The sequence below is a fragment of the Acinonyx jubatus genome, chromosome A3 (genome assembly GCF_027475565.1).
Source record: "Acinonyx jubatus isolate Ajub_Pintada_27869175 chromosome A3, VMU_Ajub_asm_v1.0, whole genome shotgun sequence".
Lineage (NCBI taxonomy): Eukaryota > Metazoa > Chordata > Mammalia > Carnivora > Felidae > Acinonyx > Acinonyx jubatus.
Window position 1 is genome coordinate 4,207,544 of NC_069388.1, and position 25,177 is coordinate 4,232,720.

At 51.6% G+C, this 25,177-nt stretch overlaps 1 protein-coding gene across 2 annotated transcripts in view; it reads right to left on the reverse strand.

The window, feature by feature from the left end:
- Window positions 1–25,177, reverse strand: part of ZNF831 (zinc finger protein 831) — a 108,923-nt gene that overhangs the window by 44,990 nt on the left and 38,756 nt on the right. For both annotated transcript variants that reach the window (XM_027046557.2, XM_015066450.3), the window contains 3 exons: window positions 18,103–21,777; window positions 16,927–17,066; window positions 677–828 (listed from right to left, as the gene is read on the reverse strand). In XM_027046557.2, the coding sequence (XP_026902358.2) occupies window positions 677–828; window positions 16,927–17,066; window positions 18,103–21,741 (3,931 nt within the window). In that variant the 5' untranslated portion in view covers window positions 21,742–21,777. The remainder of the gene's footprint in view (window positions 1–676; window positions 829–16,926; window positions 17,067–18,102; window positions 21,778–25,177) is intronic.

The window sequence follows — 25,177 nt, forward strand, 5'->3', positions numbered from 1 at the left end:
TGCTGGCCAGATGGGACCCTGCAACCTTTCCACAGACGACCTTCATTTTTCCCAGTCGACACCTTGCAAACAAGACTAAGGCCGGGCGCGTTATTGCTGGGGAGGGGGAGAGAGCAGGGGGAACGGAGGTCCAGAGAAGCTGAGTGATTTGCCCTGATTGCCCAGTGATTACGGCTTAACATAGTCCTTTTTCCAGGAAGCACCGCCCATTAGTTCATCCTTGGTTTGTTTCTGGGCGTGACGAGGCGCCTCTGACGGCTTGCGTGTGAGCAGCTCTCGTGCGTCGTCGCCGCTCATCTTTCTAGTTCACACGGACGCGCAAGCCCCCCGTGGACCCACCGCAGAGAATCGAGTGGACTTCCGTCTCAAAGACGGGGTCCCCAAGAGTTCTGACTCACGTTTTCGAGGTCCCGGGAGAATCTGCACGCAGCGCAGGGCCCGGCACACCTGGCCAGCGCTGAAGGATGTGTGCCCACTTCTCAATATCTCAATGTTCTCCCCGCTACTTTGGGGTCACGGTGACTATCCCCTAGTTGTCACACTTGAGTCCTCACACCTTCAGGGCTCTTGAGGGCATAGCTGGCTGGCTGTTGCCCACCCTGCATCCCCAGCATCTGACGAGGGGCCTGGGCCCTTGCTGTGCCCAGTTGGGACTCACCTCCAAGGAGAACATTACCTGCCGTTTCTGAAGAAGGCTTCCTGGGGGTCCTGCGTGGGCCCAGCCCCTCGAGTGGGGGGAGGTGGCGGTCTTTCCTCAGCACCCTGGGTGGCCTGTGCAGGCTGCCTCCTCTCAGCTGAACGCGGCTCTGTAAGAAACCCCCTCTGCGCCTGTGGGACAGAGAAGCACGTGTGTGGTGAATGGTCTTGAGAACGTGTGCCCGGGAGCCCACGCACAGACACTGATAAAGGCGACGCTCAGACAGTGAACCCCGAGTCCCCGTGGGGCGCCCGGGAGAACACAAGGCCTCCACCTCTGAGCAGCCTGTCAGCTCGGAAACTCCTCATCCTTCCTCCCACCGTCTCCCCGCTATGACACGGGGCTAGATTGTTGTAGGGACGAAATGAGATGGTGCTTACGAAATGCTTTCCATGCGACTTCGCACAGAGCAAACGCTCAGCGAAGGTTAGCGGCTGTGTAATTAAACACCGAATCACAAGGGCTTGACTGCTTAACAGGCAAGCTTCTCAATACAATTCCCTGCAATGATGGAAACGTTCTAGAATCTGCACTGACCACAGAGTGGCCACGCACCACGGGCGGCTACTGAGCATTTGAAATGTAGTTAGTGTTTCTGAGGAACTCACGTTGACACTTTATTTCATTTTACTGAATTTAAATCACCACGTGTGGCAAACGGCTCCTGCCTTGGACACCGTGGGCTCAGAGGGTCTGCTTTGGAAACATGGGCACCGTAGACTTGCCATGCGGAGAAGCCCTTCCAGTGGTCTCATCCCCAGAAACAGTATTCAGATCCCAGTGGGAGGACACGACAAGGGTTGAGAAAGAAAATACTAGGCCTTACACTTATTTGTATCCAGACTTTCTTGGATCTACAGCTGTACGCCCTTTTTAATATACATAATACATTAGTGGAGTAAAACGAACACGTAATTCCTAGGTAAACAATCGCGCATTTATTAGGATATGCAGCCGAAAGCAGACCAGCGAGCTGGTCCCGTGCCACCATTTTGCAGGCGAAAGAACCAAGACGCAGAGCAGCTGCCGTGTCGCCCTATGATACGCAAGACCGCGTAGCCAAGTGGGGCCAGACCCTTGATCCGGCGGCCCGCACCATTTCGCCCAGGCCGCCATCAGCGGTCAGCTCTTCGAAAAGACCTTCGCACTGCCTCTCCCTGCCCACTTAAGTAACAAGGACGGCCTCTCTTTTACAAGCCCCAGTTCACAAGAACCCTACTCCCAGACACTCTTCAGTCTGGGGCGAAGGTGAGGCGACCTGCTTGGCCATCTTCCTTTCTCATCTGTCTGAGCCGCTGCCAGCTTCCAGCTGCAATCCCCTAATCATCAGCGCTGCTCACAGAATTTTAAGTAAGATCTGCAGAATGCTGTATTCTCTTAGGAGCTGATTTTTATGGCACCAACAATGAGAAAGTGACTTTTTGTTCGTCTTTCTGCAGTCTACGCGTTTGGGAGAGGCTCGGCTACCTCCCTGGCCTTGGACAGGAGCTGTCATCCCCCAGGGGGCCCTGCCTTGTTCTCCGAAGCAGTCGCCCCCGCTTGTCAAGACCACAGGTTCCTGAAAGAGCTATCTGAGCCAGGGTGGGGAGCTAATCACAAGCCCCAGAACCAGTCAGGGCTCCTGCTGGGCCCAGACAGAGAGTGATTTCAAAGTGTAGAGACAAAGGGAGGGAGGAGGGTGGGGCGATGCAGGCAGAATTCTTCTCTGTGTGCTGTGGGTCACCTTTACCCCAAGCCAGTGGGTGACTGCCACAAGCCTTCAGGCGTTAAGAAAGGCACAGTTTGAACTGCAGAGAGGTTTTGCTTTTGGAAAACGGCCTAGTGAGGGACTGCAGTCAATGAAAATAACTAGGAGACTGAAGAGTCCCAGCCCCTGAACCCAGCTCTCATTAAGGTGGAATCTGGGCCCCCTTTGGCCCTCACGGGGGACTGCCTTTGGAGCAGTATTTGATTTGGTCACGGTCACGGGTCTGCTTCTCCCGCCCCTGGGCTCTTCCAGAACGTTCTGCGTGCAGCCCCTCGTGGAGCGCCGTCCTCTGGGCACGGACACACCGGGTGTGGCGGGGGGGGGGGGGGGGGGCAAGCCTGTCACCATCACCCAGGCCTCCTGCAGTTTAGCAGATGCCACAAATGCCCGTCTCGACCGCCTCCCCCCACCGCTCCAGATGCTGGGGTGTTGGCTGCTGGTGACTCACATCTACCCCCTTCTCGAGAGGACTGCCCTTGGCTGACGGGAGCCATCTTGCCTAGAGAAACCTGGGAGAGCTTGCACACACCCCAGGAAGGGCCCCGGCCACTGGCAGCTGCAGGGGGTGATAGCTCGGCCCCTGTGTCCCGTGGTGGCCACTCTCCAGGGCATTCCACACTCCAGAGCTCCCCGTGGGATCAGGCAGGACTGGACACTCAATGCCACAGCCTGCTTAGTCCTTCCCTTGCCCTGGTCTGCTTCTCTCACTCCTGAGAGCCCTCCCTCCGCAAATCACCTGTCCAGGAATGCCCATCTCGGGCTCTGCTTCTAGGGAGCCCGACCCCAGACACATGATTCGCATGTTTCCCGTCTCCTCTAACCCCCATTTGCCTATTTTCCCCCCAGAGACGCTCACTCAGATACGTCTGACAAACATCCTTGGATACGCGAGGATCCTTATAAATACGTGGTGTCACTTTTGCGTGTGACATTGTCCCACAAAGCCATGCTTTTTCTCACTGTGGTTTTACTCAAGGCTACCTTTTTACATCCTATCTAGGTTTCTGTATTTACGTCTAATTTGCTGTTAGCTGACCTGTAGAGTGGTTTACAGGGTTTTTAATAAGCTGCCACTTAAGGTCCAGATTTTAAATTGAATTCCTATATTCAGTGTACCCTCTGCCCTCTTGCTCTCTCCAGAGGTCTGCCTTCAAGAGCCACCATTACTGACACACGAGATCGGCACAACGTTTTTGTTTATAGGCCTCATGGAAAACTGCTCAGAGAAAAAAAGCCTTCTTGCCCCGCATCCGCTCCAGTGGGGACACCGGTGCCTGGGTGGCCAAGGTCAAGAGCTCAGGGGACACCAGTTTTAACTAGAGTTCAGTGAGAAGCTCTCCAAAGGAGGCAGGGTGAGGTTTTTGAGGCCGGCTGAAAGCCACCGGCCACCCTGCCTCCTCCAACCACACCCTCCCCACCCCACACACACTCACTGCCCCTTTGATCAGCCAAGTCTGAGGGGCGGAAGGCGGATCCGAGGAGAGGGCCTTACACGTTCATCCCGGGGGGTGGGGGGAACACGTGCTGTCATATCATCCCTTTCGTTTCATCCCACAGGGAACGAAGCAAAGCGATCGGAAGTGGAGGCAAGCAGACCTCAGTGTCCCGCTAAGCAGAACACTGTGGTCAAAGCTTCCAGGGCCTTGGTGACGGTGACAGAGGGTCTCAGCCAGGTGTGGTGGCAGCCACCACACCTCGTTTGTGTCTCCACCTCACCTCAGAGACCGTGCCATCACTCCCGAGAGCCCTACCTCGTTGACCAAGGAAACTCGGTCGGGACTGAAGTGAGCAGGCCCCCGCCTCGGACAAATAAACGCCCGCTTTACAAGGAAAAATGTCATTCTCGGCGCCCAGTTTTCTCTCCGCCCCGCACCTTCGATGACTCACATGTACCTTGGGGTCTGCAGTGCACGCCTCCCCCAGATGACCCCCAATGCCTTCCTCACTCACGCCGACCCACTCGGGACTTGACAGCTCATTGTTCCGTTCGGCAGAAGCTTCACAGAACAAGCGTTTCGTGCTTCATATGGCACTGGCCACGGTTACAAATGAATCAATAAAACCCAATTCCATGGTCCAGCACTCGCTTTGGGCACGGCGGAGGCGCGGTCTGTGGGCACTCTGGATCTCTATGCCTCTGGTTAATGTCAGGGCAATTAGGCATCCAAGTACGAACTTGCTACCTTTTTCCATTTCCACTCTGAAAACAGATCCTGCATTTTCTAATCTCTCTCCTTTAGCTCATGGACTTTCCTTAATGGAAACAACCTCTTCCATTACAGTGTGGTATTTGAAGTAGGGAACAAACGAAGAGACAAATGACATCTAATGGAGGACCCAGAAATGAACTGTAGGTAGGAGTGGGAAGTGAAAATACAGCAAATAGGTGAGAAAAATAAAGGGGGGGGGAATCAATCCGGAGGTCTGCAAGCTTTTTGTATCAAGGTCCAGATAGTAAATATTTTAGATTTTGCCGACCACATACCATCTCTACCACATATTCTTTACATATGTAACCTTTTAAAAATGTAAAAACCACGTCTAGCTCTCAAGGGCATACAAAAACAGGTCAAAAGTCGAGTTTGACCGATGGTCCGTAGTTCTCTACGTGGACAAAAGTAAAAATAAATCCTTCCTTACATTGATATGTATACAGAGAAAACACAGGGGAATATCTTTCTGTGTCTGTGATACCGGGAGAGTGAGCGTAAGATAAGACCTCTTAGACAAGACCAAAAAGCAATGCTCATAAAGGACAAGGCCGTTCCACCTGACTAGTATCAACATATTCACGTTCTCGATGATGAAAAGAAGTCCACTTGCAACAGTGCAGCTGGCGAGTTACTCTGGCTGACTACTACCACACTCACCTTTACACTGAAAACAAGTAAAAATGCAGATTGAAGCATAAAAATGTTCAAAACTTTATATTTAAAGTTCAAAACCCAAGTGAAAACTGAAACCTAAAAGGAGAGTTTTCATCTTGAGAGCATTTGCCAAACAAACCAGGTGAGCTTGATCTTGTGTTTTTGTTTATTTTTTAATTTTTTTTTTTAACATTTATTTATTTTTGGGACAGAGAGAGACAGAGCATGAACGGGGGGAGGGGCAGAGAGAGAGGGAGAGACAGAATCGGAAGCAGGCTCCAGGCTCCAGCCCAGAGCCCGACGTGGGGCTCGAACTCATGGACCGTGAGATCGTGACCTGAGCTGAAGTCGGAGGCTTAACCGACTGAGCCACCCAGGCGCCCCTTGATCTTGTGTTTTTATGGTCTGGGGAAGGGGGGCGGTAGAGGGAGCAGGATTCAAACCCAAACCCAGAACCTACCCTGGGAACCCTAGAGGCACCCAACGTCTGTACTCCTGCAAAAACTGAGACCTCAGAGGGCCGTACCCTTGATACAAGGGTGAATTAGAAATAAACACCCTATCCCCACCACCTTCCCCGGGGGACACTGAAAAACTCCACTCTTATCACTAAGTGACTAAGTGAAGGGGGCAAAAGTCTCTTCCGTTAATTTTATGACAATAAGACGGTCTTTTCATGGGTTTGCAATCTGAATTCACACCACACATGACACAAAAAAGCCTAAAACTAAGAATTTTACTTAAAGTAGTGCCCAGTACATGCCTTCAGGCACCTAGTGGGTGGGTGGGTGGGGGGGTATTACTGGAGAAACCTACCTCCAACCCAAGTCCCAAAGTTCCAGAAATCTCAGCTCACCATCAAAAATCCAAAAACAAATAAGGAAATAAGTTCCTGCAAGTGAGAACTAATACCTAAAACAGAGTCAGACGTGCCACAACTTTCTATACTGACATTATCGGATGTAAAAAATTAAGTGTGTTTTTAGAAAAGGTTGAAAATAAGAGCAAAGTTTATAGAACTTAAAAAAAACCCTAAAATTCATATGGAACCATAAGAGACTCCAAATAACCAGAGCAATCTTGAGCAAGAACAAAAGAGCAGGCAGCATCACACTTACTGATTTTAAAATATATTACAAAGCTACAGTCATAAAAATATTATGGCACTGGCATAAAAATGGATATATCAACTAATGGAACATAACAGAATGTGATAAAGAGCCCAGAAATAAACCCACACGTCTATTGTAAGCTGATTTTCAACAAAAGCGGCAAGAATATACAATGGGAAAATGAGTCTCTTCACAAAATAGGGCCAGGAAAACTGGACGTCCACATGCAAAACAGCGAAATTGGACCCTTACTTTATATCATACACAAAAATCCAATCAAAATGGTTTAAAGACTTAAACTGCAACTGTAACACTCTTAAAAGAAAAACAAAGGGGGAAATCTTGATATTGGCCTTGGCAATGATTTCCTGGATGTGATATCAAAGGCAACAAAAACAAAAATCACCAGCTGGGACCACATCAAACTAAAAAGCTTCTGCACAGCAAAGAAAACCATCAACAAAATGAAAAGGCAACCTACAGAATGGGAGAAAATATTTGCAAACCATATATTTGAGAAGAGGTTAATACCCAAAATATATAAGGAACTTCTGCAACTCAATGGCAAAAAAAAAAAAAAAAAAAAATGCCCGACTTAAAAACAACAGGTAAACAGCCTGTTACGTATGTCAACCACAGCCTGGGTGACTCAGTCAGTTAAGCTCAGGTCATGATCTCACAGCTCATGAGTTCAAGCCCTGTGTCGTGCTGTATGCTGACAGCTCAGAACCTGGAACCTGCTTTTGGATGCTGTGTCTCCCTCTCTTTCTGCCCCTCCCCCACTTGCACTCTGTGTGTTTCTCTCTCTCAAAAATAAATAAACATTAAAAAAACTTTTTTTAAATGGGTAAAAATATGAGTAGACCTTTCTCCATAGAAAATCTAGAAATGTCAGAAGACATACGAAAAGGTGCTCAATATCACTGATCATCAGGGAAATGCAGCTCAAAACCACAATGAAAGATCACCTCACACCTGCTAAGATGTCTGTTATCAAAAAAAATAATAAAAATAAAAGATAGTAAGTATTGACAAGGATGTGGAGAAAAAGGAATCCTTGTACTATGTTGGCGGGAATTAGTACATCCACCATGGAAAGCAGTACAGAGGTTCTTCAAAAAATTAAAACTAGAACTACCCCATGACCCAGCAATCACACTCTTGGGTATATACCCAAACAAACTGAAATGGGGACCTCAGAGAGGTAACTGCACACGCCTGTTCACTGCCGTACTGTTTACAACAGCCAAGATATGGAACCACGCCAAATGTCCATCAATGGATGAATGGATAAAGAAGGTGTGGTATACACAATGGAATATTCCTCAGCCTTAAAGAAACAAGGAAGTCTTGCCATTTGCTGCAACACGGATGAACTTGAAAGATGCTATGCAAAGTAACGTAAGCCAGATGCAGAAGAATAAACAGTACATGACCCCAAGTATCTCAGAAATCTAACACAGTCAAACTGATCAAAACAGAAAGGAGAGTGGTGGCTGCCAGGGATTGGAGGAAGGGGGAATCAAGGAGGTGCTGATCAATGGGTACACAGTTTCACTGTGTGAAAGATGAATGAATCCTAGGGAACTACCATATGCCACAGGGCACACAGTCAACAATGCTGGATTATGTACTTAAAAATTTAAGAAGGTAAATCATATGTCAATGTTCTTACCCCCCCCAAAAAAGGAAAGAAACTTCTAGAAATTACAGATAAGTTAAAGACATCATATGTGGGCATGGCTTCAGGGTGTACACTTATCTTCAAATTCATCAAGATGTATACATTAAATATGTCAAGCTTTTACGTATGTCAATCATAGCTCAGTAAAGAAAAGACTAGAGAGCAAGAGACTATAAAAAACGATCAAGCAGGTCTGAAAATAATTAAGTGGAACTTCTTGGAAATAAAGCATAATATACACTAACAATTAAATTTAACACTTGACAGATCAGTAAAAGTTGGGGGGCAGGGGGACAATTAACAGGCTGTTGCAATAGTCCAGGGGCTTTTTCTTCTGACCAAGATGGTTTAACAGCAGCGAGATTTATCCTCCCCCCCCCAAAAAAAAAAAACAAAACACAGGCAAATGAATAAAACAATGGTTTTCGAGACATGAGTCAAGTAATGAAGGCAGCATCCCCTGAGAGCAGAGAAACAAATGAGGCGAACTTTGTAACTGCTCAGCTTACTGGCGAAGAAATTTACCAGATTCAGCACCATCTGCTGAAAAGACTGTACTTTCCTCCCCGAATTGCCTTTGAACCTTCGCTGAAAATCAATTGACCAAATACATGGGGCCTATTTCTATACTCTCTAACCCGTTCCATTGATCTATTTGTCCACTATGATGCAAATACCATTCTGCCTTGGATATCTTAGCTTCACAGTGAGTCTTCAAGTCAGGCGGTGTAGTCCTGACAGTGTGGTGCTGCCTCAAAACAGACAGACGAACACACAGTACTGAAACAATTACACGTCCACGTGCAAAGATAAGAGATTTCCCCTGTCTGTCACATGACACAGAAGAATTAGGTGAAAATGGGCGGCAGGCTTGAGTGTTAAACCTAAAAGTAGAAAACATTAGAAGAAAACGTAGGAGAAAAACCTCTATGGTCATGGATTAGGCAAAGATTTTTGTAGCGATGACACCAAAAGCATAATCCAGAAAGAATGGTAGGTGGACTTCATCAAAATTAAAAATATACGCTCTTCGAGAGACACTGTTCAGAGTTAAAAAAAAAAAAAAGGGGGGGGTGCACCTGGGTGGCTCAGTCGGTTTTAAGTGTCCGACCTCAGCTCAGGTCATGATCTCACAGTTTGTGAGTTCGAGCCCCACATCGGGCTCTGTGCTGACAGCATGGAGCCTGGAGCCTGCTTCCCGATTCTGTGTCTCCTCCTTTCTCTGCCCCTCCCATGCTCATGCTCTGTCTCTCAATAATAAATAAATGTCAAAAAAAATTTAAAAAAAACGAGGCACAGACTGGAAGAAAATATTTACAAGTCACATATCTGATGCAGGACTTACAACCAGAATATGTAAAGAATTCTCAAAACTCAACAATAAGAAAACGACCCATTTTTATGATGGCCAAAGGACTCGGACAGATACTTCACCGAAGAAGAAACATGGAAGACAAGCCCATGAAAAGATGCTCGATGTCTTAGTCAGGAGGGAAGTGCAAATTCCAGCTTGCGAGACGCCGCCACGCATCTAGTAAAACGACTGAAGTGAAAAACAGGGCCACACGAAGGGTCGGCAAGGTCGTGGAAACACGGGAAGTTTCACGTGGCTAGTGAGAACGTGAAATAACATGGCTGCTTCGGAGAATGTTTTGGCAGCTTACCATGAATCACACATCTCCCGTATGAGCTAGACAGTCCGCTCTTCGATATCACTCAAGGGAATGTAAAGTGTACATCCATACAGGTAAGAGTCTGTTCCTTTGACTTTTTTCTTCTTTGTTTGTTCATTTCAGGGGTGGGGTGGGGGGGGGGGGGAGTGATGGTGAAACAGGTGCAGGGGATAAAGAGCACTCTTACCCTGATAAGCACCGAGTAACATATAAAGTGGGGAACGAGTAGATTGTATACCTGAAACTAATATAACATGGTGTTAATTATACTTGAACAACAACAAAAATAACCAGCTCAAAATTTTAAAAAGTATATATCCACAAAGACCTGCATATGGGTATTTATAGTTTTTATGTGTCACAGCCTCAAACTGAAACAAACCATGAATGTCTACCGACAAGGAAATGTATCAACTGTGACATATCCACTGGATGGCTTAGTACGTAGGGATAAGAAGGAACGAATTGATACACATGACGTGGATGAACCTCAAAATCATCATGCTGAGTGAAAAAAAAGTCAGCCCCCCCACCCCCCCACACACAAAAAAGAGCATATATTGTGTGATTCTGTTCCTATAAAATTTTAGAAGAAGGGAACTACTCCATGGTTCCAGAAAGCACATCCCCAGGCTGTCTGGGGAGGGGAGGGTGGCCGGAGGGAAGACGCATGGAAATTTGAGGGATTTTTGATACATTCATTATTCTGATTATGTTGTTGGGTTTCACAGGTGTATACACACATCAAAACTTATTAAATTTTACACTTTAAATGTGCATAACGTTGAAATTCAATATACCTTAATAGAGCTTAAAAAAATAACTTAGGGGGTTGAGAAAATTCATAAAATTTTAAAGACAGCATCTAAATTTTCACACAGAAAGACAAGGTTATTGAAAACAGAGGTTAAGACATGTAAAAGAGAAGATCTAAGATACGTTATTTCAGGGTTCCAGAAAGAGAAGACAGAGAACAGGGTAGAGACAATGTTTGAAGAATGAAGGCAGAGAATTTTCTAGGTAGACATCAATCCACAAATCACAAAAGCCCAAGGGACTCCTAATGGAATAAATAATAGTAACATATACCTTTATACATCAAAGTAAAACAGTGGAACACCAAAGATTAAAAGAAGATCTTAAAAGTAGCCAGAGATAAGAGACCAGAGAGGAGTACGTGAATAGCTGACTTCTCCGCCACAAAATGGAAGCCAAAAAACAGTGCATGAGATCTCTGACGTACGGAGAGCAAATGACTGTCAACCTAAGGTTGTACACCCAGAAAAAACAGTTTTCAACAAGGATGAAATACATGTACTTTCAGATTAATGAGAACTGAGATTTTTCTGCTCTAAAGGAAGTTTTCAGAAATATGTTTCAGACAGAAGAACGGTCCCAGAAGATCTGATACGTGAGAATGAAGGGGCAAGACGTTTGCAATTATGTGGGTAAAACATATATAAATGGGCTTTTAAAAGACAGAGAATACATGTGGGAAAATATCTGCAGTGCGTGTAATGGCAAAGCACACGTACAAACCTAGGATATATACAGAATCCTACAAAGTCTGGATGCGCAAACCATAAAAGCAAGCTAATAACAAACATCAGTAGGAATATGGGAGCAGAGCCAACCTTCACTTACACCTGGAGGAAATGTAAATTGACACACCCACTCTGGAGAGTGATTCAGTGATAACGCGTGAAGTTGAAAATGTGATTACCTTATAACCCAACAATTCCACTTTGGGGTGTATTCTTGGAAAACTTCTTGCATTGTGCTTAAGGAGGCATGCATACACATTCATTCACTGCAAAGTTAGCAAAAAAAAAAAAAATATTTGGAAACCATTTAAATGCCCACAAATAGGGGAACGGACAATAAAATGTGTCATACTCGTGCAAGGGAGCACACTACAGCACTTACAATGAATGAATTTGGTCCAACATGGCTGGATCTTCAAAAACACAACACTGAGTTATAAAGCGAACTGAAGAATGATGAATTCGGTATGATGTTTATACACACCCCCAAGGGGCGCTTGGGTGGCTCAGTCAGTTAAGCATCTGACTTCAGCTCAGGTCATGGTCTTGTAGTTCATGAGTTCGAGCCCCGGGTCGGGCTCTGTGCTGACAGCTCAGAGTCTGGAGCCTGCTTCCGATTCTGTGTCTCCCTCTCTCTCTGCCCCTCCCCCGCTCATGCTCTGTCTCTGTCTCAGAAATAAACATTAAAAAAAATTTTTTAAATAAACATTAAAAAAATATAAAGACACAAAACAATCACATATATTATTAGTATATACACCGATTTGTAAAGTATGAAGACACAGATCGAAACAATCAGTGCCAAATAGGTAAACCTACATAATTATCTTGTTTTGTTTTATTTTACATAATATATAGTATACAAACTAATATTTTATTTTTTAGAGGCTCAGAAACAAATATGACAAAATATTAATATTTGTTAATTCTGGATCATTACCTAGCAGTCTGTTATATATTTTTCTGAACTTTTCTGCATTTTCAAATGTTTTCAAAAAAAAAAAAAAAAGAATAAAAGAGAATACATACTCTGCGACACGAATTCCACCATTTGCTGTGACCTAGGGCCAATGGTGAATCCCTGCTACAGTGTTTCGTTTTCTGGTGAAACGTAAGACAACTGAAGTAAAATGGGAGTGTGAAGGAGAAAACAGACCCCTTTCCTGAGAACCCGCGAGCGGACGAACGACAGACATTCGCGTACACCCACGTACATGAGCGGGTAGACATGTACGTCCACGGATGCATACGTGCATATATACAGTCATACACATGTGGCTGGACAGACAGATGGACAGGTGGACGGTGTGGAATAATGACCCCACCCTAAAAGATGCCCATATGCTAATCCCCAGAGCTGTGACTAGGTTACCTTCCGTGGTAAAAGGGACTTTGTGAATGTGATTAAGGGCACAGACCCCATGATGACGAGGACGTCCTGGATTAGCCAGGTAAACTGAGCCTAACCACATGAGTCCTTAAAAATGAAAGAGAGGCAGAAGGTCAGAGAAATGAAGCTGGACAGGAAGGAGCAGGTGCCTGAAGGGTGAAAAGGGACCCAGCCCGCCCTTGCCGGTTCAGGACACACACGAGGGGCCACCAGCCACGGAGCAAAATTCTGCCAACAACGCAAATGAGTAGGAAGCCCATTCTCCACAGGAGCCTCCAGAAGGAACGCGGCCCTGCTGGCACCTTGATCTTGTCAGGTGACCCCCTTATGAGCTCTGACCTACAGAACTTTGAAATAATACACTGGGGTTGTTTAAAAACGCATCTGCGTTAAACTGGTGGTTTGTTACAGCAGCAACAGAGATAGACGGTAGCCAGGTAGGTGGATAGGTAGACAGCCCAAGCAACCCTTCATCAAATTAGTTTTTCCGTTTGGTTATCTGCAAAGTAAGTGTATGCAAATCCTATGTTACTATTAACTTCTGTTACAAATTCGCAAATTCGCCCTAAGTTACTATGCGAGAGATGGACAGATTTCAACACATTGAAGACAAAACACGAGCTCTGTGCATGGCTTCCAGAACAGTGAGCTGAAGCACCTCTAGGCACCACCTTTCAGCATTTTCCCTGCACCAGCACGGAGAGCGAGCGCCGATCCATGTCTCTGAAGCTGGACCAAATACGGAAGAGAAGCAGCACATTTCTCCAAAAAGCTCTATCATCTAACTGTGCCACCCACCACCAGAAAATGGATTGAGTTTGACACCTCATGCGAGTCAAACGAATTGGTCATCTCCTTTACCAAATCTTTGCAGGCCAAGTGCCATTGAACCAGTGGCTTCATAAGAAACTGCCTTTAGAAGGAACTTTCTTAGAAGGCCAGCATCATATTCCCCTCCGAACACCTCCCCAGACATGTGTGTCCTTCACTAAGAGGACCATTCATCATGAATGATCTGATGCAAGGCACTGGGTCAGAAAACTCAACTGGTTGCAACTCTAATTCCATTAGCTGGGTGAGCTGGGGAAAGCTGGGCCTGGCAGACACAGCCTGGGGTGATCCTGTAGGTCACGCCTTTGTGTAATCCTCTCCTCTTGAGGATTTGCTGATGCAATTAAAGTTTCTAATCAAAAGCCAGATTATCCTGGGTGGGCCTGACCTCATCAGGCAAGCCCTTCAGAAGCTCTAGAAGTCAGAGACAAGGCAGCAGAGGCACATTCTGTCTCCACTGCTGGTCTTTAAGAAACAAGCTACCACAAGGGGCACCTGGGTGGCTGAGCCAGTTAAGCATCTCTTAGTTTCAGCTCAGGTCATGATCTCACGGTTTGTGAGTTCGAGCCCCGCATCGGGCTCTGTGCTGACAGTGCAGAGCCTGCTTGGGATTCTCTCCCTCTCTCTCTGCACCTCCCCGACTCACACGGTGTCTCTCTCAGACAAATAAACTTTAAAAAAAAAAAAAAGCAGCAGGAAGCTACCATGAATTCTATGCCTCAAAAAAATGAATTCTGCCGACAGGCTGTGAAGGCAATGAAACCAGATGACGGGAGGGGGAACCACAGAAGTACAGAGGTCGAGGAGGTCCCACTGTGATAACGAGGTCTTGCCTGAGAGGAGGGGGAGCCAGCTATGTGAACAGCCACAGGTGAGCTCTGCAGGAGGAGGTGGGGGCGGGCTGCAAGTGCCAAGCCCTGAAGCTGACATGAACTCAGGACAGTTATAAGCCAAAAAAGGCACAAACGACAAATGAATCACGGTTGCCCAATAAATGCTTAATGGACATAAAAATTTCAGTGGCCCCATTCTCACTTCACCCAGTCAGGGGCTCCAGGACAGAGCTGCCCAGTCTGAATTCAGACCCCTCCTGGTTCTACACTGGGGCCAATGTCCCCTCGCCTTGCCACCCACGGGCTCTTGCCGAGAAGCTCGCTGGCTGGGGAGGCGGTCTTCTGCCCCCCCCCCCCCCCCACCAGGCCGCATGTTAAGACCAAGGTTTGCAAACTCGAACGTCACACGACAGGGAGAGATGGGGCCTGAGCAAGCTGGGGAGCACGGGCGCTGCCCATGAGGCGGTCACTCTCAGCTCCCGCCAGCTGCTGCCATGCAAGAAGGCGGGCCTGGCATCCCCAGGGCTTCAGATGTTTCAAGACAAGCTGGAAATCCAGATTTTTCTGTGAACTCTCCTGGTATTTATTTGGCTACTAAGAGCCAAGACTTTTAGATACGGTCAGGCCTAACAAGATTCCCACACGGGCCATGTGCAGCCCAGGAGGTGCTGGGACACCTCTCCGGGCCTCCCAGGGCGTGGGCCTGGCACCGGCAGCTGCGCTGGGAAGGGTTCCTGCACAGCCTCCACCCGTGGCACCCGGTACCTGGCAGGTACACGGTGCTGAGCTGTTGCATTGGGTGGGGTCCCGGGAGGTGGGAGTGGCTAACAGGCACACACGCTCCCCACGACTCCCGGGCCGTGACTGACACCCAGAAACAGCTTGGCGGCGGTCACTCCGTGTAACCTAGTGCTCCTTCCAGGTCAGTCCAATGTGGGAGATGCCGCTGGAGGGACGAGGCCACATGCCAGTGTCCCTGTGCTCCCAGAATCCACGGGCAGCTACTCTTCGGTCTGGCTAGCGTTCATTCAGTCTGAAAAGGGCACCCAAATATTCCCCGAGGGAGCCATCCCTCCCCCACTCTGCACGGTCCAGGGGTGCGGGGTAGGGCCGGATGTCCCCGTGACACAGAGCAATCCTTCTTTCGTTTGGCAACGGACAGGTGGGCTGAAACGTGGCTTGGGGCAACACTAGCGTGGCTCCTCCAAGAGTGCTCCCTGGGCCGGCACCCTTAGCATCACCTGGGAGCCCGTGGGAAACGCCAGCTCAGGGCCCAGACCGGAGGACTGTGACTCAGCATCACAAGAAAACTCCAGGCGACTGTCAGGCCCACCGCGGGCTGTGGAGCGCGGAGCAACCAGGCTCTGGGGGAAGACTTGCTGATTCACATCTGGGTCCGTGAGGCCACATCTGGCACCTGATCTGTCTGCGTCTCGGGCTCCTCGGGAGGAAAATGGGGCGGGGTCATTACACGGCACCCGGGGCACAGCAAGCCCTTAGACGTGTCAGCCCTGGACACACGGGCCTGGCAGACAGCTGAGCCGGGGCCCCCTCTCCAGGCACGTCCAGAGGACGTGTCTTCTCCAGCCGCCGAGGTTCTGAGCAGCTGCAGGGAAGAATTCAGACCCTGCCCGGCCTCTTGAAGAGTATCTCGGGTTTGGGTCAAATACTGACAATGGGGGCAGAAGGTGGGAGCCTTCCAGGGAGGGGAGAATAGGGGGCCAAGACGTGGCGGGGGATTTGGGAAAGCAGCCGGGACCTGGGTTCAGAGTGTGAATTTGAGAATGGGAGAGGGGGAGAAGGCTCAAAGTCACCGTGAGCAGGACAGGAGGCCATGGGAAAAATCAGACAACAGCTTCTCGGGTGGCACGGAGGGGCTGGGGCCTGGCTAAAGAGGGGCCTTTCCCCCTTGTCCACAGTGGTTAGAGGGTTTGGAGCAAAGGGGCGAGACCATCAAAGAACGGTGTGATGAAAGAGTGTATTAGTAAAAACCTGTGCGTCCCATTTGCTGTCAGGAGATGCTGTGTGTGCACACACATCACAGGGAAAAGTCTGGAAGGGAGCGCCCCACGCACTGGTGGCGTTACCCCGAGCATGAGGACTAGGATGCTTTATCATCTCCTCTTTGCTCGTCTGTATTTCCCAATTTTTCTGCAAAGGACATGCACCGCTTGCATAAATAAAAAAAGCAATAAAGGCTGTAAATAATTAATGCACTCTCTCCTCAGGACTTAAGCCAGTGGATGTGTTTTCAACTCAGTTATTTCAAATATTTATTGGACTCCTGGCCTTGGAATGTTTGGCCCTCCAAAGAAACACACGATCCGATCGGGGGTAGGGGGACTGTGCAGATGGGCTGATGGAGAACCAACTGATTCCTTTACCCACGGACCTCCAGACCCTCACTCCCACACACAAGCCCTTCCTCTGGAGCACACGGACAGCTCTGGAACCCCGCGAAGGTCTTCCCGGGAGTTAGTGGAACCGCCCCTTGTAGTTCCAGATATGCTGGGCACGTGTGAGACGGACAGTGGGTCACACACCCTACCTTCTGGAGCGGACGCTCAGCCTCTTCTGTTTGCCACTCCCCCGAAACAGCTTTGCCTTCCTCCAAGGCGGTCCTTTCTTCCATTCAGGCTCAGACACCCGCTCCTGGGACACCATCCCTGAGGCCACTGGGCAGAAGAGCTGAAAATACCCGGCACGTTGGATCATACTGCTGAGAGCCCTACAGTGCTAACTGGGGGCCCAGGCGACACCGTGGCCAGCCCTGCCCCCACCCCCAACTCCATCCATCCCTCTAGGAACCCCTGCATCCCGTGCCTAATTGCCTGGCGGAGGAAGGCTGGCCAAACTGGGTCTTGGACCCAGCACATTCTTTATTAATCGCCATTCTCGGGATCAAGAGCAGCCTGTGGGGCTCTGGAGTCCAGGCACTGTTCGGCACGGCTACACCAGAACCGAGGCTTCAGGATACTCTCCGGCTGCCCTGGCCCAAGATATCTCAGAGCAGGACATAACCCAGACATATGGATGCGCTCTTAAGTTGGGACCACACACCTACCACTTAGGTAACAGGTGGACACTCTGCAGCACTCAGCCCCCTTCCCTTTTAGCCACTGCTCCCAGGAAACTCAGACGCAAGTTGAATCTGATCATAGTAATTGTTTCCTCAGTCCCCAGTACGGTAACTCTATTTTTTTTTAAGTAATCTCTACATCCAATGTGGGGCTTAAACTCACAGCCCCAAGATCGAGAGTCACATGCTCTACCGCCTGAACCAGCCAGGCACCCCAACAACTCTCTCCTTTTAAGAGATGGGGTTTCACCTGGAATCTATCTCTCGGTAAGAGTTTCTGGTTTATAATCGTAGGTTACCCAGAGAACTCTCTCCTCGGCGGGGTTACATTTCACTTTTTGCTGCTGTTACCAGGAAGCTCAGAGTAAAATTTAAGGTCTAGTGATGAAAAGTATCTCATCCAGGGTCCTGGGTGCAGTAATTCTTTCCCTTGACATTTCTGTTTGCATGAGTCTGTTTTCTTTTGTGTTGCACATTCAGCCCTGTCCTATCTTGCCCCGTATGTGACAGCTCAGCCTCCTCTGGGAGCAGACGGCAGGTGTTACAAGGCCGGCTTCCCGCTCCCTCTCCTTCACTACAAGTGCCGCCTGCCAAGCACGCTCCCCCAGCCCCAGGGCCCTGGGCAAAGGGGTGGGGGGGTGTTACCTTTGCTGTCCGCACCTGCCCTCCTTCTCCCAGGGCCGTCCTCGTCCGTCCTCCCACGACCGCCCGGCTCAGGGGCCGGGCATCTGGACCCTCGTCCCGGGTGCTGCCACCGAGGAAGTGCAGAGCCAAGTAGACAGAGGCGGTCGTTTCCTTCTGCTCTGTGGGCAGAGGCAGGCTTCGGCTCAGGCAACACCACGTGAGTCGGGGCTCAGCCCTCAAGGATGGGAAGGGGCCCTGGGCCCTGGTGCTCCGCAGGGTTTCTGAGTGGGTACACGAGGCCAGCTGGGGCCAGCCCGGGGACGCGGGGGCCGTGAGGAAGCAGCAGCAGGAACTGAGCCCGGCCAGAGGCCCTGAGGGGGGGTTTTCCGGGGCATTCTCGGGAGGTCCGCCCAACTCCCTGCCGAGGGCACAGGGACTCAGGACACCCCCAGAGGGCCTGGCCCCCACTGAAGTGCTACCCACGCAGAGGTGTCGGGGCTCAGAGGTCCCACTCTTCTGGGTGGCACACGCTGGGGTGGGCAGGAAGGAAGTCGTCTCCCTGGAGGCACCGGAGGATGAGCCAGGGGACGGCCCTGCTGCTGGGGTGTCGGCGTCCAAGTCTGGCTTCTCCTCTCCCTGCACCCCCTTTCTCCTGCCCCAGTGCCTGGACCAGCCGGGATCCTCCTCGAAGATGTCTGCTCCACCGGAGGCCAAGCCTGTGGCTGGGCAGGGCGGCAGGCAGGTCCCCAGCCCTGGCCCAACAACGGAGGGCTGTTCCTCCGGCCACCTTCTCCTGCAGAGAGGGTCCTGGCCTCGTCTGGGACCCTGGGCGGTGGGAGGTGGGGGGCAGGCCTCACCCTGAGGCAGCCTGAGCAGGTACTTGGGGGGAAAGGCAGTGTCTGCCGGGGCAGTGAGGGCGCCGGGGGCCTGGGGCTGCGTGGCCAGCTGGGGGTGACGTCCAGGGGACACAGCTGCAGGACACCAGTCCTGCAGGACCTGCCTCAGGGCCACAGATGGAACAGCAGAGGAGACGCCACAAGCTTCCGACGGCTTTGCTGGCTCCCCAGCCCTGTCCCCCGCCATGCCATCAGCACTCCCGCACGGCTCTCCCAGCTTGTCCCCAGGATCACCGTCCTGGTTGTGAGATGGCGGGGAGGTGGCCTGCCCGGGGCCACTCGGGGTCTCTCCTTCTGCTCCCACGGGCTCTGGCGGCTCCTGGCAGCTCAGCTTCTCGACCTTCAGCTTCTTTCTCTCCGATGGGAGCTTGTCCTCTGAAGGCTGGGGCTCCCCAGTGCCACCGCTGGGTTGCCTCGACACCGTTGGGGCCTGCTGGCAGGTCTCCTTGCCGCCCCCACCGCGGGTGCCTCCTTCCAGGTTAGGGTCTGCCGAAACCGGCATGGGAGCCTCTAGGTTACCTCCCTTGAGGGGACCAGGTGCTACGGGCTGCTGAGTCCCCAGCTCCAGCCTCCCATTTGGAGGAAGCAGAGGGCTCTTGCTGCCCGAACAGGGGGGTTCTCTGCAGCTGAGGGTGGAGGGTAAGGTGGCCCTGTTCACCCTGGGCTGGTCCCTGCCTGCTGCTCTGGCCGCCGTCTCCCCCTCCGTGGCTGGATCCATCACCGGGAAGCCCTCCTGGGCCAGTGGACGTCCCCAAGGCCCCGGCTGGGTCCCCACAGACACGTCTCCATGGACAGGGGTCCGCCCGCCCTGCGATGGGGCTGTGCCCTCGTCCCCTGTTACCTCTTCCTGGAGAGGACGACCTAGCTCTGTCCCACTCCCCACCGGCCCCTCCCGTGCCTTCTTGCCTCCGTGGTAGCTGGTTTTCATTTTCTGGTAGATTCTCTTGAATGTCTCCTTCCCATACACCTGCCACTTGTCCTGGGAAAACATCTTCAGCGGCCTCTGGCCACACTTCTTCCCCGCTGCTCCGCCCCTGCTGGCCGCCCCCTCCCCCGCAGCCGCTCTACTTCCACCCAGGTCCTCTGTGGGGGCCGGGCCGTCTCCGGTGAGGGGACACGGCAGGTCCTCCACGGCCGCCTGTCTGACCAGGGCCCGGGGGTGACCGCCGGGGACGTCTGCCGGCCGGGCAGGGGCGGGCCTGGGGCTCAGAGGCTTCTGCCTCCGGGGACCGGCGTCCCGCGGGTCCGGCGGCTCCTGCCACGTTCCCGTGCCCTCGACGAAGGGCAGCGAGTTGCTCCTGGTGATGGGCACGCACGCCACGGTGGAGGAGAGCTGGGTGGGGACGGAATGGAAGAAGACTGGGCGCCCCTTGTCGGGGGGCGTGAAGGTAGAGCGGGCCGGGCCCAGGGCGGTGGGCTTCCTCCGGCCGGAGGGCAGCGCCCGGATGTCGAAGTGGAAGGAGTCCTTGTAGGTGTAGGGCATGGGCAGGTCGATGCTGCCCTGCTTGCACAGGACCGTCTTACGGGGCCGCACGTTGTCCAGCTGGGAGTCGTCCACCACGGCCTGGTTGTGAGAGATGAGCCAAGCGATGCGCTGTTCCAGCTGCCGCTCCAGCCGCGGGCCCGGGGCCGCCTCCCCCTCCGACAGGCCACGCGGGGGGCTGCCGGGGGCCAGCGGCTGCTCCGCGCTGTCCGAGCGGGACAGGTAGCCCGAGTCCGTGCTCTCACACTTCCTCAGCCGGCCCTCCGAGGCCCTGACGTCCCGGGCTTTCTCCGAGGACGGCGCCGCCTGCTGCCGCGGGGCGCACGGCAGGCCGGCGGTCGGAGACAGCTGCTCTGGCGACTTCTGCCTCAGCTGGGTGCCGCCGGCCAGGGTGCACGCGGGGGAGGCCGCGTGGGCAGAGTCCACAGGGGTCTCTCTGTCGGCTGGTGCGGACCCCGGACGGGGAACAGCTTCCAACTTCAGACCCAGGGTCTTAGCGACAGAAGACGGGTGCATGGCTGACACCGGGCAGCGCCCGGCACCCTGGGCGCCTGGAGAGAGGGGCCTCCCGGATCGGCTCTGGCTCCAGCCGTCCCCTGCGCCCGCTGCCCTGGAGCTCTCTCCGGCCCCGCCCCCCTCCTCCGGGAGGCTGCCGCCCCCTCCCTCAGACTCCGAAGACAGCCGGGAGTGGTTGAGGTGCGTCTGGGTGCGCCTGTGCTTGTACAGGTTGCTCTGGGTCTTAAAGGCGATGCCGCAGGTGGCACACGGGAAGGGCCTCTCGCCCGTGTGGGACCGGATGTGCTTCTCCAGAACACTGGGCTTCAGGCAGTCGCGGCCACAGTGCGGGCAGAGGTACTTGCCGGCGTTCCGTACCTTCCCCGGGCTGCCCAGCATGGGCCCCAGGCCTGGCGACAGGACGGGCAGCGTGCCCACAATGTTCACGGTGAGGGTCGGGGCCGCCGGCTTCCCCGCCTGGGTGGGGCCGGGGCCTTCGGGCTGCAGCAGGGGGCTGAGGATAAAGGGTCCGCCGCCCCCACCCAGGCTGCCCGTCACCAGGGGGGCATGTGGCTGGAGGCCCCCCGGGGGCCCCGTGTGGTACAGCGGGATGGGCAGGGCCTTCAGGAACACAGCGGGGGCCAGACCCTGCTCCGGTGACAGAATGACGGGGCCCAGGGTCAGGTGAGGTGAGACCTGCCCACCTGAGGCTCCTGGGTGTCCAGGGGCAGGAGCTGGCTGGTCCCGGGCAGGCGAGGCAGGGCGAGTGAGTTCTGGCACCTCCATCCTGCATCATCCGGGTGGCCCAGGATGCCTGGCGACCTGTGGGCAACAACCAAACTTTACCATGGTACCTCTCTCCTCTGATCGTGCAGTAAACTCTTCCCTGCCCCCACCAGGCATGCCGTCGCCCCACTGAAGCCCGGGAACAATCCCCCAAGAGAAGCACTGTCATCCCCACGTTAGGAAAGGGGAGACAGAGGCTCCAAGAGCGGAAGCGACTTCACAGGCAGCTGACACATGGCAAAGCAGGATCCGGACCTAGGTCTGTCTGCATCCTGTCTATTTCACATGCCGAAAGGGAACTCTTGACTCCCGCCCCCTACCCAGGCCCACGGCAGTCTTGTCACTGTCACTCCCAACACCCAGCACAGGGCCCTGTGCAGAGGGGACACTCAGAAAATGTGCTGACTTCATGAGAAAGAAAAGTTCACGCTGGGACTCAGTTTCCAGACCTGTAAAACGGGCAGAGAATCGGCACTGCCCTCGGACCCTTTTCACCCTGGGGTTCTGAGTCCCTGCTGTTGGAAGAGGGCAGAAAGTTAGAACGCTGACCTGAGGGAGAGCCTAACAGATTCAGCAAATGAAAACACAAGATCCCAACTAAATGAATTTCAGAGAAACAATGCATAATTCTTTAGTAGAAGTCTACCCCAATCTCGCACGGGTCACGCTTATACTAAAAATTATGGGTTATCTACCTGAAATCCAAACATCGCTGAGCATCCAGTATTTTATCCGGTTACCCAACCAGAGAAGGGGCACTTTCTCAACCTCAGGATCAGGCTTGGGTCTCTGCTCACAGGTGGGGCTTCCAAAAGCCCTCCACACCGGCTGGGACATAATCAGTTCCCTCTGAGCCAGAGGGAAGAGCTGGGCAAATGTGGAGGCAAGACAGGCAGAGAGACCCAGCCACGTTCTTTGAACCAGGGGAGGGGGAAAGCCAGATTCAATGGCAGGAGGGTGGACGAGCCCATGGCTACAGGAGCAGGGGTCTTCAGATGCTCCTTGCCCAGACACTCACTCCCCAGGAGCTCTGTAAGCACACTGTGGTCATCCCCCAGCTGGGCTCCTTAAGAAAAACAAATACAAACTCCTGCCTTTTGCAGCAAGCAGGTAAGGTGGAAATAGTCGCTGAAACCATTTCATATTGGCTCATATCAGCTCACACTGCCTCCTGAGAGCTGATTTTCAGGAATTGTGCAAGCCGGTTGTTAAACACGGCCATTATTAAGAGTTAAATTACATAAACTTACAATAAGCTATGTTAAAAACAAAGATATACTACTGGATGGTCACATGTAGAAGAATGAAGTAGAACTCCCTATCTCACATCAACTGAAAATCGATCAAAGACCTACATGTAATAACTAAAACTACAAAACTCTTAGAGGAAAACACAGGAGTAAATCTTCATGACCTTTGATCCAGCAGTGGATTCTTAGATATGACACCAAAAGCATGAGTGATTTAAAAAAAAAAAAAAAACCTTTTTAAATCAATTTTATATAATTGTATACTAAACTTTCTTAAAATATAATTTTATACCAACTTTTTACATTTTTTTTTACCAAAATTAAACTTTTGAGCGTCAAAGGACACTATCAAGAAAGTGAAAAGACAGCTCACAGAATGGGAGAACGTACTCGCAAATCATACGTCTGGTCCATGCAGAATAAAGAACCCTTACAACTCAATAACAAAAGAACTACCAAGTCAACTGAAAAACGAGCAAAGGACTTGAACACCCACTTCTCCAAGCAAGATTTACAAACAGCCAAAAGCACATGCATGGATGCTAAACACTACCAGTCATTACAAAAAAAAAGCGTACATCAAAACCCCGATGAGACATGACCTCACAGCAGCTAGCATGGCTAGGAACTGGAAATGACAGGTGTCCGTGAGGATGCCGGGAAGTGAGGACACACGAGCACTGCTTATGGGAATGTAAGATGGCGAACCACAATTCGGAGGCTCCTCAAAAAGTGAAACTTGGAATACCGTACGACCCAGCAAGCCCACTTCTGGGCACATAATACCTCCAAAGAACTAAAGAGAGGAGCTCAAATAAAAATGTGTATGTGAATGTTTACAGCAGCACATTTCGAAACAGCCAAAAGGCAGAAACAGCCCAGATGTCCACTGATGGATGAACAGGTAACCAAAACGCGACATACCCAGACAAGGAGGCCCCTTCAGCCACAGCAAGGAAGGCAGTGCTGAAACACACCGCAACGTGGACGAGCCATGAACACACACGCCACGTGCAAGAAGCCAGACCTGAGAGGTCACGTAGCGTACGATTCCGTTCGCGTGAAAAACCCAGATGGGGCACATTCATAGACACGGAAAGCAGATTACGATGACAGCCAGGGATGGAGAGAGAGAATGAGGGGTGACTGCTTGATCAGGTTCAGGGCTTCCTTGGCAGGGATGAAAATGTTCTGGCAGTGGATGTACTTCATGCTGCCCAAATGTCCACTTTAAAATAGTGAAAATGGGGCGCCTGGGGGGGCTCAGTCGGTTCAGCGTCCGACTTCGGCTCAGGTCACGATCTCGCAGTTTGTGACTTCGAGCCCCACGTCGGGCTCTGTGCTGACAGCTCGGAGCCTGAAGCCGGCTTCGGATTCTGTGTCTCCCTCTTTTTCTGCCCCTCCCCTGCTCACGCTCTGTCTCTCTCTCTCTCTCAAAAATAAACAAACATTAAAAAAAATAATAAAGTAAAATAGTGAAAATGGTTGGGATGAGCACTGGGTGTTGTATGGAAACCAACCTGACAATAAATTTCATATTCAAAAATAAATAAATAAATAAACAAATAGTGAAAAGGGGGAGTGTGGGGCTACGTGGATTTTACCTCCCTAAAAAAGGTACTAAATACTCGAAGCTCGTCACTTGCCAATTATTTGATTCCATCTCACCATTCTCGGTGCCCTCGGGGTCATTCTCGCTGCGTCAGCATCGTGGGCACGCCACACAACGGTGTGGCACTCCACGCTGCCGTCACTTCCCACCCGTCACGTTCATAGCTTGGGACTGGCCGTGCTGGGGGTGTTCACACCACAGGAATCGGCCCACGCCGTCAGACAGACTCCTCTGTAACGTGAAACCCGCCCTCCAGGTCGCTGCCCCTCGAATGGCTCTCGCGCCACCGTCTCCCCTGCCGCAAAGCATCTGGCACGATGTAATTTTTTCGGGAAAGGCTCAAAGACGAGAGTCTGTAGAGATCGGAAGGGGGTCCTGGAATTCCTTGGTGCTGATGCCGACGGGAGACAATGGCTGACCTCGAGGTGCCGCAGCCTTTCTGCTGAGGAATTTCGAGGTGCTCCCCCTGGGAACCATGGGAACTGAGTGTCGGTCCCTGCTTCCTCGGCTGGCGGGCAGATTAGCCCCGAGACCCAGACCCCTCGGCGCTGAGAAGAGGCCATTCGGGCAGAGC